Source organism: Arachis ipaensis, chromosome B05, assembly GCF_000816755.2.
Source record: "Arachis ipaensis cultivar K30076 chromosome B05, Araip1.1, whole genome shotgun sequence".
Lineage (NCBI taxonomy): Eukaryota > Viridiplantae > Streptophyta > Magnoliopsida > Fabales > Fabaceae > Arachis > Arachis ipaensis.
This window is the reverse complement of record NC_029789.2, coordinates 125644565-125658919: the sequence shown is the minus strand read 5'-3', so window position 1 is coordinate 125658919 and position 14355 is coordinate 125644565. Positions and strand designations below refer to the sequence as shown.

At 34.7% G+C, this 14355-nt stretch overlaps 1 protein-coding gene and 1 long non-coding RNA gene across 2 annotated transcripts; both read left to right on the top strand.

The window, feature by feature from the left end:
• Nucleotides 11931-13209, top strand: LOC107641049 (phosphoribosylaminoimidazole carboxylase, chloroplastic-like). Its single transcript, XM_016344559.2, has 4 exons — nt 11931-12197; nt 12282-12399; nt 12484-12578; nt 13129-13209. The coding sequence occupies exons 1-4, from the start codon at nt 12123-12125 to the stop codon at nt 13207-13209; spliced, it is 369 nt and encodes a 122-aa protein (XP_016200045.1). The 5' UTR covers nt 11931-12122.
• Nucleotides 13370-13704, top strand: LOC110263000. Its single transcript, XR_002348011.1, has 2 exons — nt 13370-13493; nt 13639-13704. It is a non-coding gene; the product is annotated as an uncharacterized LOC110263000 (long non-coding RNA).

Genomic DNA, 14355 nt, shown 5'->3' with positions numbered 1-14355 from the left:
ACAAGGGAGTAGAGCTTGCAAGATCACTAGAAACACCTCTCCCAAGGCCATTACCATCCAATACAACATTCAAGTGGGTAAAATTCTTATCCTTAACCTTTACTTTCCCACTTGAATATGGGCTACCTGAGACAGATGGTCAACTTAGAGCTCTTTGTGGCTATAAGAGCAAGCGGGAGATGGTTAGTTATAGGAATTTTCATGCAAGGTTCAATATGGTTGTATGCTCCAAATTGAAGTACAAAGGTTGGTATAATTTTCAATTGAATGGGTCTAGGAAGTTGTTTGGATGTCTCCATGAGAATTCAGATTGCTTGCCACCCGGTTGGAAAAATGATGATCAACAACAAGACGGGTGCAAAAGCAAGGTTTGGGACCCCGGAATTCAGTCTAGCAATCAACACTCTTGGGGCCTTGTCACTTGCTTAATCTTGCTTGAAGGCTCTTTGCGCCTAGTTTGGGATTCCGGAGGCCATTGGAATTACAAACATTGGTGGAGATTCCTGGATGAGTTCAAGCACAAGCCACCATAACAAGGGGCTCACCGAATGTCCAACTTAAGGACTATAACTAAAAGTGCTAGGTGGGAGACAACCCACTATGATATAATCGTTCCTCTTTATTCTTAGTCTTATTTTATTTTATTTTTATTAGTGTTCATTCATAATTTCTGCATATTCATCTGCATGCTACATTTTGCATTCTGCATAAAAAAAGGGGGGCAAACCACGCGTGCGCGCAGGCCACGCATGCGCGTCGATTGCAATTTCACTCCCTCATCCAACGAACAGAAAGTTGTGATAGAATCGTGCGGCTGGTGCGCTCTGCACACAATTCGACCCACGTGTACACGTCTATGACGCGTGCGCGTCATCTGCCACAAGAGAAATCCACGCGTACGCGTCAAGCACGCGCACGCGTGGATAGGGAAATCGGCGTAAATAGCATGTTGGACAGAAAGTTGTGCTGCCCCCACGCTGGAACTGTGCTAGAGGCACAAAGTCATCCACACGTACGCGTCCCGGATGCGTGCGCGTCCTTTTGCTTCCAAGACCACCCATGCGTATGCGTGGTCGTACGCGTCGCATGGTGAATACAATTCTCATGCGCACGCGTGCCTTATGCACGCGCATCACATCCCGTTTTTCATTCCATTCTCCTTTCTTCTCTCTTTTCTCCTTCTTTCTTCTTCCTTTCTTACTTTCTTCTTCTTCATTTCTTTAACTTCTCATCCTTCTTCACTTTCATTCTATTTTACTTAATTTATTTGCATACTTTCATTCATTGCATTTTAATTTTGTGCATATTTTTGTTTTCTTTTCTAAATTTATTATTTTCCATTGGTGTTAAATTTTCTTTTTCAACTGTTGTATCTTTTCTGGTATTATTTTGGTGTTTAGTGACTTGTTTTACACTGTTGGATGATATTATTTATCTGTCACTGCCAATCTTTTATGTTACCTGTATCCCTTTTGCATTGACATGAATTTATATTTTCTTGCATTACCCACACCCTCTTCCCCATTGTTGTAAATTTTTGCACTCTTGATTTGCCATGTGCTTCTATTATTTTCTCACTTGCATGTTGTAGCTACCATGTAATTGAGACTCTCATCATTTGGCATTAACCCAACCATATTTTAAATTGTTTCCTATCTTTGTTTTTAGGTTACTTTTCTTCTTTTTCCTCTTCTTTCAGGATGGCCACTGCTCCGAAGACTACCTGAAACTGTAGGCCGATCTCGGATGAGATCTTTTGTACTGGTCAGAGATGACGTGTCCGGCTGGCTGGTGGCGGCCGGGGCTGTTGTGTCCGACTTGTTGGACTGGCTTCACTTCTGATCCTTGGTCACCGGAGGGTGGGGGGTACCTACAAGAGACTTCGATGCTTAAGTTAGCATGGGTATTAAGCAGGTTTATTGTAGAATCAGAGTATGAGTTATACTTGGGTGCTCCAGTGTATTTATAGATGTGTAGAGTGACCTTCTTAGATAAGATAAGTTAGTTATCTTATCTTATCTTATCTTATCTTTGAGTGAGGTCATCTTATCTTCTGGGGAACCGCCTTTATCTTTCTAGGCTTTGACTGCCTTTAGATTGGGCTGTGTCCTTTGTTTGGGCCTGCTTGGGCCTCTTTACGGCAATTTGGCCGAGCTCTTTGTGAAGAGGTCGGGCATTGGCCGAGCTCTTTTGAGAAGAGGTCGGATAGTCTGACCTGAAGAGGTCGGTTGGCTTATCGCTAAACATCCCGGGTCGGACAGCTTGACCCAGGGTATGAACAGTGCCCCTGCTTGAGTTCGATCTTTCCGTGAGATTGTGCTTTTCAGAGCTTCGATCTCTTTGGAAGTCGTTCTCAAGCATCTATCTGGTTTGTTTCTTCATTACTTTGCAATCTTTTGCAGATTTTCTAGAGGTTTGGTACTTCACAGTCCGTCCTCTTTTGAGTGGTAGTGTGGGTTTTCTACCCTTGCCTTCTGGATCACGCCTTGCTTTTGTGTTGACAACCCTCTGCTTTGGCGAAGTTATCCTTGCGGCTTTGATATCTGGGCTCTTAGTGACTTGTCCGATGAATTTTTAGTGTTCTTTGTATAGAACCTTTTTTAGTCTCAGATGACGTTCATAGCCCTGTTTGAGATTGTGCCTTCTTTGAGTGGAGTTGTATCCCTTTTAGCTAAGCACATTTAAGCCTTAAGTTGTTTCTCAACCTTTTGGCTTGTTCTTTTTTGAGATCGTTCTTGCGCCTCTTCTTAGTTGACGTCGACCTGTACGGCTTTGCCCCTGCTTGAGTTTGGAGCTTTCCGTGAGATCGTGCTTTCAGAGCTTCGATCTCTTTGGGGAAGTCGTGCTCAAGCATCTTGACTTTGGTCGATCTTAAGTAGTTTCTCCTTGTGCGAGTCTGGTATTGCCCTTTTTAGTTTGTTGAGAGGTCTTTTCAGCCTTCTTCCGACTTGCTTGTCTTCACTGCTCGGGCTTTTTAGTCATAATCCAACAACTTTTTAGGTAGTGTTCCTGATGGAAAACCTTTTTATAGTCTGTTTGGATGACTTTTTAGCGCTGTTTTGATTTGTGCTTTTGCCTTTTAAGTAGTGTCTTTTTTCAAGACTTCGTACCTTTTAGCAAAGCATTCCTGGCCTTCCTTTGGCAGTTTGTGAGATGTCTTTGTCCCCTTTGTGGATCTTTGTAGAGTGTCGGTACTTTTTTGTCCGACCTCTTTTGATCACTTCTGGTTTTGTCCACTTTCTGCTTGGTCGAGGTGGTCCTTGCGGCTAACTTGTCCGACGACTTTTTAGTGTTCTCGTAGAACACTTTTTAGTCATTCTGAACAATTTTGATAGCCTTGTTGTGGAGCCGTGCCTTTTTGGGCGGAGCTATGTTCGTTTTAGCGCACGTTTTTTGTTGGTCCAACTTCTTCTTGTCGGTCCAAGCTGTAGCTTTCGTTGGTCCGACTTCTTCTTGTCGGTCCAAGCTGTAGCTTTCGTTGGTCCGACTTCTTCTCGTTGGTCCAATCTGTAGCTTTAATCATCTTTGGGCCGACTTGTTCATGTCGGTCGCTTCTAAGTTATTTCTAGTAATCCATTTTTGGTTGGACCTTGGTGGGTCTCTTTTATGAATTACTTTTTATAACTTTTTGTCACGCCGACTCCGTTATGTCGTGCCCTTCTAAGTTATTTTTGTAATCCTCTTTCTTAGACCTTTGTTCAGATCTCTTTCAGGGATTACTTTCATAACTTTTACGCTTTGTAGGGGACCGACTTCGTCATGTCGATCTCTTCTAAGTTATTTTTGTAATCCTCTTTCTTGGACCTTGTTCAGGTCTCTTTCAGGGATTACTTTTATAACTTTTTTTTGTAGGAGACCGACTTTGTCATGTCGATCTCTTCTAAGTTATTTTTGTAATCCTCTTTTTTGGACCTTGTTCAGGTCTCTTTCAGGGATTACTTTTATAACTTTTATATTTTGGGCCGACTTTGTCATGTCGAGCCCTTCTAAGTTAAAGTAATCCTCTTTTATAGGATTGGCCAGACCTCTTTCCAGGGTTTACTTATAACTTGGGTTGACTTGGTTCGACTTCTCAACGTCGGCCAATCTTTAAGTTACTATTTAGCAATCCATTAAGACCTCGTCAGGTCCTTTCTCCGGATCACTTTCGATAACTTCTTGCATTATTCCGTTTTCATCTTTGCCGATTTGTAGAAATTGGGTTTGATCCCCGTTTGGTCGACCTTTGGGGATTTTAGTGTTGGAAACTTATCAGACTTATGTTTTGACAACTCTGGTATACATGTTGACTATTGTTATGACTTTATAATACCTTATTTTGGATGTATTTTCTACATTATGAAACATGAATTATGACTTTCTTGAATTGATCTGTGTCAGATTTTTAGTTTTATTTTGTCCTCTTATATGCAATTAAGATGCATTCAAACACTGTCCATTTCCATTTTATTTACAAAAATTATATTTTGGATGAATATATTAGTAGTTTATATTGTTTTTCCAATTTTTAAAATATGCAAGCAAATCAATAAGCGTACATCTGGAAAACAGTTCTCAGTGTGTGGGCGTCCCCACTTTACATTTGGCACTAAGGCCCAAACAATGTCACATCTGCTCTCCTGTGGCAGACATTTCATTAGTTAATATATTCTTTAAATCCTTGTTCTCTGCTCTCCTGTGGCAGAGATTCATTTTCTTAATAAACCAAGCTCAAATCTTTACTTAAAACAAAATCTCTCCTTAAAAGATTGTATTTAAAACTTTATATTTTTCTTAATAAATCAAACTTTAAAATAGAGTAAATCTTTTCTTAACTAAATATATTTTAAATAATTTAATTTTTCAAACCAAATCTTTTAAAATAAATTTTCAAATAAAACCTCAGATTTTATAAAATCTCGGCAGCACTTCCCCTAAAACTCGGGGTTAGCCACCCTTTTTCGGGTTCCAACTGAACCATTTTCAACCTCTTTTCAATCGAGAAATCAAATACATATTTATCAAATTCAGTCACAAACACAACTCAAACTCATCATTCAGTCATTTCAAATAATCATAAATTATTTACAAATACCCACTAGACTTCCATGACATTCATAGTTTAAAAACAGTTTTCAAAACAAAATCCCCTACCTTCGTATGAAATCAAAATTATCGAAAGCTCCGAAGAAGCTTTCTGACCGAGCTGCTGAAGGAGAAGGCGTCAGAAATCGTCTGTGCTTCCTAGAACTCCAGTTAGCCGAACTCAAAAGGAAGAGGATCTACGTCACCGTCAACTTCTACCGAATAAAAATAACGCCAACACGTAGAGGAGAAGGATACGAACACTTTTATCGGATTAAATTTTTTATTGAAGTTACGGATCACAAGAAATCAAACTCAAAAAGATTAAGATTCCATGGTTTTTCATTCCCTCTCTCACGGCCTTCTTTCTTTTCTTTCCTTTTGGTTTATGTTCGGTGGTGGTTGAAAGGAATTAAACTGATTATGGCTAATGGAAATGAGTGAAAATTTGTGATATTAAAGCTCATTAGGTGTCATGATTATACATGTATACATATGTATTAGGCCACGTCTCCAATTTTCTTTCTTTTGCCCTTTACAAGCTTCGGCCAAGTGATGATGATAACTAAATGAATATTAGCCAAGTGTCATAGGTTAAATAAATAAAAGTGGCATGTGTCCTCATGGTATATATATATATATTCATGCATGTACTAACCACACTTAGATTTTCTTTTCCTTTGTTTCTTTGGCTTCGGCCAAAAGGTAAATAATAATAATAATAATAATAATAATAATAATAATAACTACTAAATTAAATTTTATTTTATTAAATTAATTTTTAAAAAATTTGGGATCTTACAGCAAGCATAGCAGTGTCAAACACTTTAATTTGTATTTCTTTCAAACAAACTGATAAGTATAACTACAGGAATAACATATGCATGTCATTTATTTTTTGCCAGATACAATTGGCCAAATTGCCTATCTAACTTTAAGAGAAGAACATCTACTGTAATCAGCAGCATAAATACAAACATCAAAACTCCACCCACTATTAGAACCATAACTTCAGACTCTAATCTTCCAAGTTTCCAAGCAATCTTCATCTTCCATTCTTCATTGTCAATTGAAGGGCTTGCTCTACCATCACATATGATCACATCTTCTTCAAGAAGTTTATCTACCCACAGAAACAACCCACACCACCTTTTACCTACAGTCTGCACCTAAGAAAGTGAATCAACCAAGTTTATATCCAGAATTACAGCAAACAATAATAACAACCACTTACATTGTAGTTTGGGCAACCCACGAACGGTCTCCCTGGATTAGAATCTGCCGCTGCACTGGTCTCGACCCACACCCACACCATTCTGGCAAACGCAAATCCTTGTTTCTGTTCATTCTCCTCATAATGCTTCCAAACAATCGTGGATTGTTTGAGCTCTTAGCTGCATTGCTCGCGCTAGCCATTGCCGTCTGGCTATGAAGATGCTGAAGAGAATCCAAGGGAAGAGACCAGAAAAGAAGAGAAGGGGGCACTGAAGATTGATCTTCAAATTCGGGAATTAGGGTTTTTTAACTTCAAATTAGGGACTAAATTGACTCAACAAAGTTTACTCATCTACGTCAGCTAGCCGTTAGCGTCGCCAGCGTGTTACCCTTTTGTCCAGATCAACTTTTCGGTAACACCAGATGGAGGGAATGTGTCGGAAGGACGAGACTGAGTCCCGGAGTACAACTTCAGGGACAAATATGAGTAACTATTAAATTCAAGGACTACTATGAAACACAAGTGTAACTTTAGGGACCACTCTGAGGCTTAACTCGGTTAATGTAATGTAAAGCAGAAAAGTCAAGAGAAACAAAAAACACAACAAAAAAAATGTAATATGTTTGATAATTACTTGGCAAGTGGGTCATATAGCTACTACATATTTTTATTTTCTATTGAACTACTTCATATCAATCCCTATTTATGACCCACATGTCGTAAAAAGTAACTCCACATCAGTTTTTGCGTCATAAACAGTAAATAGGAACTTAAAGCATTTCTCTCTTCTCCATTAGGAGGAACTAACTTTAGTCCCTATTGTAGCCCCACGTAATTAATTAATTAAAATTAATTTAGTTACTATTTTTTTTACAATAATATTATTAAAATTTATAAAAAGCTCATTAGGTGTCATGATTATACATGTATACATATGTATTAGGCCACGTCTCCAATTTTCTTTCTTTTGCCCTTTACAAGCTTCGGCCAAGTGATGATGATAACTAAATGAATATTAGCCAAGTGTCATAGGTTAAATAAATAAAAGTGGCATGTGTCCTCATGGTATATATATATATATTCATGCATGTACTAACCACACTTAGATTTTCTTTTCCTTTGTTTCTTTGGCTTCGGCCAAAAGGTAAATAATAATAATAATAATAATAATAATAATAATAACTACTAAATTAAATTTTATTTTATTAAATTAATTTTTAAAAAATTTGGGATCTTACATCCTACCCTACTTATAAAAATTTTCGTCCTCGAAAATTGATATAAGATAGAAAAAATTTGCATCAACTTCATTTTCAAAACGTCAAAAAAAGAAAGAAAAAGATTTGGCATATTCAGTTCATGTGAAGGAAATCATATCTTATAAATGACAAGATATGATCGAGAGTTTATCAAAACATATCTCAAGAAAGAAGTTCGAAACAAAAATTTCTCTGCAAGCAATCAAGAAAGAGATGACTTCAAACTACTTTAGCACGAATAAGGAGTATACATTTTCCTAAAACTTTACTTCTAACGTTCTCAAACACCACGATTCACGTTACCTATTACTTCTATCTCGTCTATGATAATCCATTAGTGTTTCCATATACATGAATCATTAGTATTAAGTTGGCCAGAATAATTAATATAAATTATTAATTAAATAAAGATATAATTATTTAATATAATTAATTATTATAATTATTAATAAATTAAATATGATTTAATTATTTAATTAGTTATTATTTAAATAATTATATTAAATAATTAAATTATATTTAATTTATTAATATAAATCTTTAATTAAATAAAGATATAATTATTTAATATAATTTAATTATTATTTTAATATATATATTATATATTTTAATTTAACTTTTTAATTATTTGTCATGTGTCAAAGTTCTATTGGAATGCAAGAGTTTCTCTGAGAAGGGACTCCCCTCCTTGATCCACGTGAAGGAACTCAGTTCCTTTTTCCTTTAGTGCTTCAAACTCCCTGTATGTCAGAGGAGGGACTCCACTTTTATACCATTGGTGTTGCTCTTACAGCCGAATCACATTTGTGTGACTTACAAAATTAAAATTTTGTGTAACATGTAAGAGACCCTTAAGCTTAAAGGCTTAAATGCACGTCAGGCTTAGACAAATGGTAGATTTAATTTACCTGCTTGGTTAAGAGCTGCACCACCAAAAATTTTAACATAAAGAGTAATTCTCTACATTCAAGTAATTTTTTTTTCTGGTTTTCTTCTCCCATTGCGCTTCCCGTTTTCTTTCTCCTTTCTTCTTCTTCTTCTTCTTCATTTCGGATGCTACATCTTCTTCTTCTCTTTCTTTTTTTTATTTTTCAATTTCATTACCGTCGTTACCAACAATACCTCTTCTTTTTCCTCCTCCTTCTCCTATTGGAATTTCGTCTCCTCCTTCCTTTTCATCATTCTCCTCCATCATCATCATCATAATCATCATCGTTATCGTTATTATCTTCTTCTAATACATATCGTCGTTATTATTATCATCGAATTCGAATTTATACAATGGATAACTTTCGGTTCATTTGGTATTATACAATGGTTTCGTTTTAAGCTGATTTTCGGTTCATTCGAGACGCAAGTGTTTCTGAATTTGAATTTATATAATGGACAATTTCGGTTCATTTGGTATTATACAATTGTTTTGTTTTGATAGTATTTTCGGATCATTCGAGTCGCAGGTGTTTCTAAATTCGAATTTATATAATGGACCATTTTCGGTTCATTTGGTATTATACAATGGTTTCATTTTGATAATATTTCTGTTCATTCGATCACCACAGTGAATCAGAATCAATAAAGATATTAGCAAAATGTTGGTATTGTTGGTGATGACGATAATGATGATGGAGGAGAAAGAAACAAAGAAAGGAGGAGATTAAAGAAATTTAAATAAAAAAGAAATAGGAGGAGGAAGAGGAAGAGGAGGAGGAGATGGATATGGTGGTATGGTGGTATGGTGGTGGTGACGATGACGATAATAAAAAAAAGATGAAGAAAAAGAAAAAGGAGAAGAAGAAAAAGAAGCAGGAGGAGGAGGAGAAAGAAGAAGATGAAGTCCAGCAGTGTAAACTAAATAACTTGGATGTAAAATTATTTGGATGTATAGCGAGACTCAAAAATAAATTACTAAAACTGTATTTGAAATATTTTTGTGTTAACAAAAATATTTCTGAATTTTATTATTGACAAAAAAAGACATTGGTTTGATTTTAGTTCCGATTATAGAAGGGTTTCCATGATTTAAGGTTGATTTTGGTTCAAATTTTGGAAGGATTTTTATAGTTTAGGATCCATTATGGTTTTGATTCTGAAAGAATTTTCATAGTATAGGGTTGATTTTGGTTCTGATTTTGAAAAAGATTTTATGATTTAAGATTGATTTTGGTTTTAATTCTACAAGGGTTTCCATGGTTTAGGGTTGATTTTAATTTTGATTCTTAAAGAGTTAATGGTTAGAATGGAGAGAATGATATAAAAGGTAAGTTAGGAATTTTAAAAGAATTTCAATAGAGTCAATTCTAATTTAATAATTGGGTAGTATTGTCAAAGAAAATTAATCTTTTATGATTACAATGCTAGTTTTATTTTTTGTGGTTAATTTTATCAACATCAAAATTTTTAATGATTAGAAATAATTATTTACTCATGTACTAGTAGTGGTAATGTGTGTGAGTGAATATGTATTGTGCAAGACAAAGACCAAAAAAAGCATAAAAAGACTTAAACTGAGTTAGATTCGGAAGGGATTAGTACTTGACCTATGCTGAACAATGAACATGCCAAAAGAGTTGGAGTTTTCAATTGGAATTTGTTTTGTATTGGAAAAAATAATTATTTCTACTAATGAATATTTAGAACACTAATAAAATTACTAATAAAAGAACAAAACTAATGTTATAAAGATAGTGTTATTAATTATTCTTAAAATTATCTCTTTTGATAGATTAAAAATACTAATTATTCAGGAATTAAATGTTCAAAAAGTAATAGCAAATATGTGAGATTTAGATTTTTATTCTGTATTATTAATAGAAATATTAGTATTCAAGAGGTTTAATAAGAAATGAGGGAGATGTGCATACATCTTTTGTATTTTTATCCGCTTTTAAACTAATATTTTATAATTGAGTTGTATATTGATTTTGAATATACAAATATAGGTAGAAATAACTCTTACTAAAATAGAAATTGAAAAATATTATAATAAAATTTTACTTTCACATTTGATTAATCAACATAACAACACTCAAAGTTTACATGCAGTGAGACTTATTTATTGTTGTTATTATATAAAGTATGCTCTACACCAACTTCGTCTTAAGAATTATGTACATCAAAAATGTAGTGGTGGTGGTGGTGTTTACTTTTGTTAATTTAGGAGTATAAAGAATATGAACATCTTGAAATTGAAGGTGTAAAATTGGCTGGAGATTGAAAATGATGCTAGTGAGCAATATGTCACTACTACCTTTTAGACTTTTAGTAACATTTATATGTTAACATTTGTTAAAATGTTAGTAGTTATCATAAAATTAAATTTTAAGTAACATTTATACTCAAATGTTAGCAAATATATATTTTTTTTAAAAGTTACAAAAAGTGTTACCTATTCTATTCTCAGTTAGTTTTCAAAATCAAAACCACATCTCACTCTCACTCTCAGTGCTTTGAAACGTGAAATCTCGTCTCCATCCTCCTCAATTTCTTACTCTGCCTCTTCGATCTCTCCTCAAGATGGAAGCCACAATCGCGTGTTCTGCTCTGAAGTTTTGAATCCACCTTTTAATCCTCTTCAATCTCTTGCTCTGACTCTTCGATCTCTCTTCCGCCACTGTCATCGAAGCCTTCGTCACGCCATCGTCACTGTCAACATGAGTTCTCTACTCTAGGATCTGAATTGAAAACTCTTAAGGTACGTAGCACATAATCTATTGTTTTATGCTTGTGTTCTTGTGTCTAAAGTTAATCTCGTTAAATTGAATCCATGTCTTCTGAAAATTGTGCCTTTTGTTAGTCTCATGCTTCACTACTCATTTCAATCATTTTGAAAATGAAAAGGTTGATTTGATAGGTTCACAAGTCTTTCATGCTAGTTCTCTTACCTGATTGTGCCTTAAGCAATTCATCAACATCATGCAATGAAATTTCTTATTGCAGATCGAAAAAGAGAAACTTCAACAGCACAAGTAACTTCTCTTAGTTTTCGCTGAATTTGTTTATTCATTTGGCTTATCAATTATAGCTAAAAAATTATAGTTAATGAATTTTCATTGTTATGCCAATGAATGCATATGTTGTGTTTGATGAATGATAATAAATTCAAATTTTTTGAGTCCGATTTTTTTTAATAAAAGTTCTTTATTCTTTTGGAAGTGCATTTAAGGTGTTTGAAGAAATGCCTCATAGAATTTTATGTTACTATATATCTTATATCTTAGAGAAATTTGGACATAGTACAATTTAAGAGAGTATGATTTGATAATATACAAAATAAAAATTTTCTTGAAGTCACCAAAAGTCTGATGCAATAATCTCTTTTGACAAAGTATTGAAAATATCAACTCAACTCCATTTTCATGTGAACAAAATTTTTTTTTTATGAACAGTTTTGTAATTGTTATTAGTTGGTGAATGACTGGAGAGTAGTACGATAAGATCATGGAACTAACATAAATTCACTAATTTTCTTCCTCTAATTGTCATTTATTTTGCAATAATCTTTGAAATGAAAATTTTTTCATTTTGCACTTGGTTATTCTTTATTTTGTTTGTTGAATGTAGTAACTCCACGTGTGGGGATCATCATGGGTTCTGATTCAGATCTTCCTATTATGAAGAGTGCTGCTGAGTTCTTGGAGATGTTTGATGTTCCTCATGAGGTCAAATTAATTAATTTCCTTTTTTTTTTACTTTGGTGCTGTATGAAGATATTTTTCTTTACCTATGTCTGCATCAAATTTCAGGTAAGAATAGTGTCAGCTCATCGAACTCCAGAACTAATGTTTTCTTATGCCTCCTCTGCTCATGAACGGGGCATACAAGTTATTATTGTTGGCGCTGGTGGCGCAGCTCACTTGCCCGGTAAGCTATTTCAATTGAAATTTATATAAATTTCTTATATAGATCAATTGTCTTTTGGCATTAATTAAGCTTTTTATATCTCAGGTATGGTTGCTGCTCTTACTCCCCTGCCTGTCGTAGGTGTTCCTGTGCGTGCTTCAACCCTAGATGGAATAGATTCACTCTTGTCAATTGTCCAGGTATATCTTTGTTAAATTATATCTTACCAACATTTCTATGCTCTTCATTATTTCTTTTTTATGCTTTCTAGTATTGCCTCTTGAAGATACAATAATAATATGTTATGTCATATTGCTTTGTTTTTAAAGCTTCTGATGAATATTTGTTAGTGCTAGTGAATGAAGATACATGTTTGTTTTAGAAAACAACCTTGTAATCCTTTTTTAGAAGCAATTTTTGAAGAGCATGAAGATTTTTAAAGGATGCAGTTCTTAGCGAGTTAAACAACTACTAGAAGCAGAATTGGTTGCTGAAAACCAGTGTAACTATGTAATTAAAGGCGCCTTTCATTTGCCACTTATTACCTGCTGAAATCGCCTTGCTAATACAATTTTTTTGTGTTTCCATTTCACCCCTTCGTCACATTCTGCCAGTTAGAAACAAATCCACTTGTCACATAATTCACATACTTTGTTTTGAGCAAGTAATCAAATGCAAGAAATGAATCTGGAAACCAGAATCTTTGCATAATGTACTCTAGCTGACTAATTGCTCTTTTTGGCCGTGCAGATGCCGAGAGGTGTCCCTGTCGCCAAGATCATATGGTTAAATTGGGTCAAGATCATATTATTTTTTCCCAAATTTTTGTAATTGTTATTTATTTTTTATTTGAAGAGTCAGTTAAGGTTTGAAGAGTTTTGAATTGGATAAACAAAGTAAAGGAGCACAGGATTGGATGAATTACCCTTATTAACATTGACTAACTTGCAGGTCACAATTATATTGGATCTGAACACTTGCTTCTTGGTCTCCTTCGTACCAAAAACAACCCTTGCCTTATTGGAGAACCTAGTGTTGGGAAGACAGCTATTGCTGAAGGTCTTGCCCAGAGTATTGCAAATGGGGATGTTCCTGAAACCACGGAGGGAAAGAAGGTAAGCAGGATTATTCTCTCTATAGAATGTAAATGGTGATCCGTTTTATAATTGATCATATGTTATACTTTCACTTGTGCTAGTTACTCATATATGCCTTTTCATTTCTACGCTATTAATCAGCCCTCTGTTCCGCATGATTTAGGTTATAACCCTTGATATGGGACTGCTTGTAGCTGGAACTAAATATCGTGGAGAATTTGAAGAGAGGATGAAGAAACTAATGGAGAAAATCAAACAGAGTAATGAGATAATACTATTTATTGATGAAGTCCACACTCTGATTGGAGCAGGAGAAGCTGAAGGGGCGATTGATGCTGCAAACATATTAAAACCAGCTCTTGCTAGAGGGAAATTACAGGTAGTCATTTTTCTTAACAAGTTGAAAAATGAGGCTACTTGGTTGTCTGACCTTGACAATAATTTGATATTTCAGATATTTCAGATACAATTAGCATAGAAATTAAACTGTCATTTCTTACAATAATAGTAATTTTGAAGCTGAAAATGGTGCTAGGGCATGCACGTTAAAATCTGCAATGGGAAGGTAATAGAAGTGGCGGCTTCAGAGAAAGGGTTTTATATTGTTGGAAAACAATCTCTACAAAGTCACACTTTGGTTGATCTTCTGCAAGAGCTAAGTCGAGGTTTTGCTAATGTATGTAGTTTTCTGGTTACTAATCATGAACTTGTTGCTGTAATGGAACATATTCATATTTTAAGTTTTAACGTTTTCTATATTCTGTGTTGGTTGTTCTGTAAATTTTAAACAAGCATAATTTTGAAATTCAAGTTTTCTATTGAAATCTTTTTAAATAATTTTCTAATTGGTGCAGGCATATGAATCTTTAATGAAAGCTTT

Excerpts from the sequence above, each read along its gene's own strand:
- LOC107641049 (XM_016344559.2), top strand. The coding sequence starts at position 12,123 with ATGGGTTCTGATTCAGATCTTCCTATTATGAAGAGTGCTGCTGAGTTC. Across the intron at positions 12,400-12,483 it reads TGGCGCAGCTCACTTGCCCG|GTATGGTTGCTGCTCTTACT; the intron begins GTAAGCTATTTC and ends TTTATATCTCAG. Across the intron at positions 12,579-13,128 it reads CACTCTTGTCAATTGTCCAG|ATGCCGAGAGGTGTCCCTGT; the intron begins GTATATCTTTGT and ends TTGGCCGTGCAG.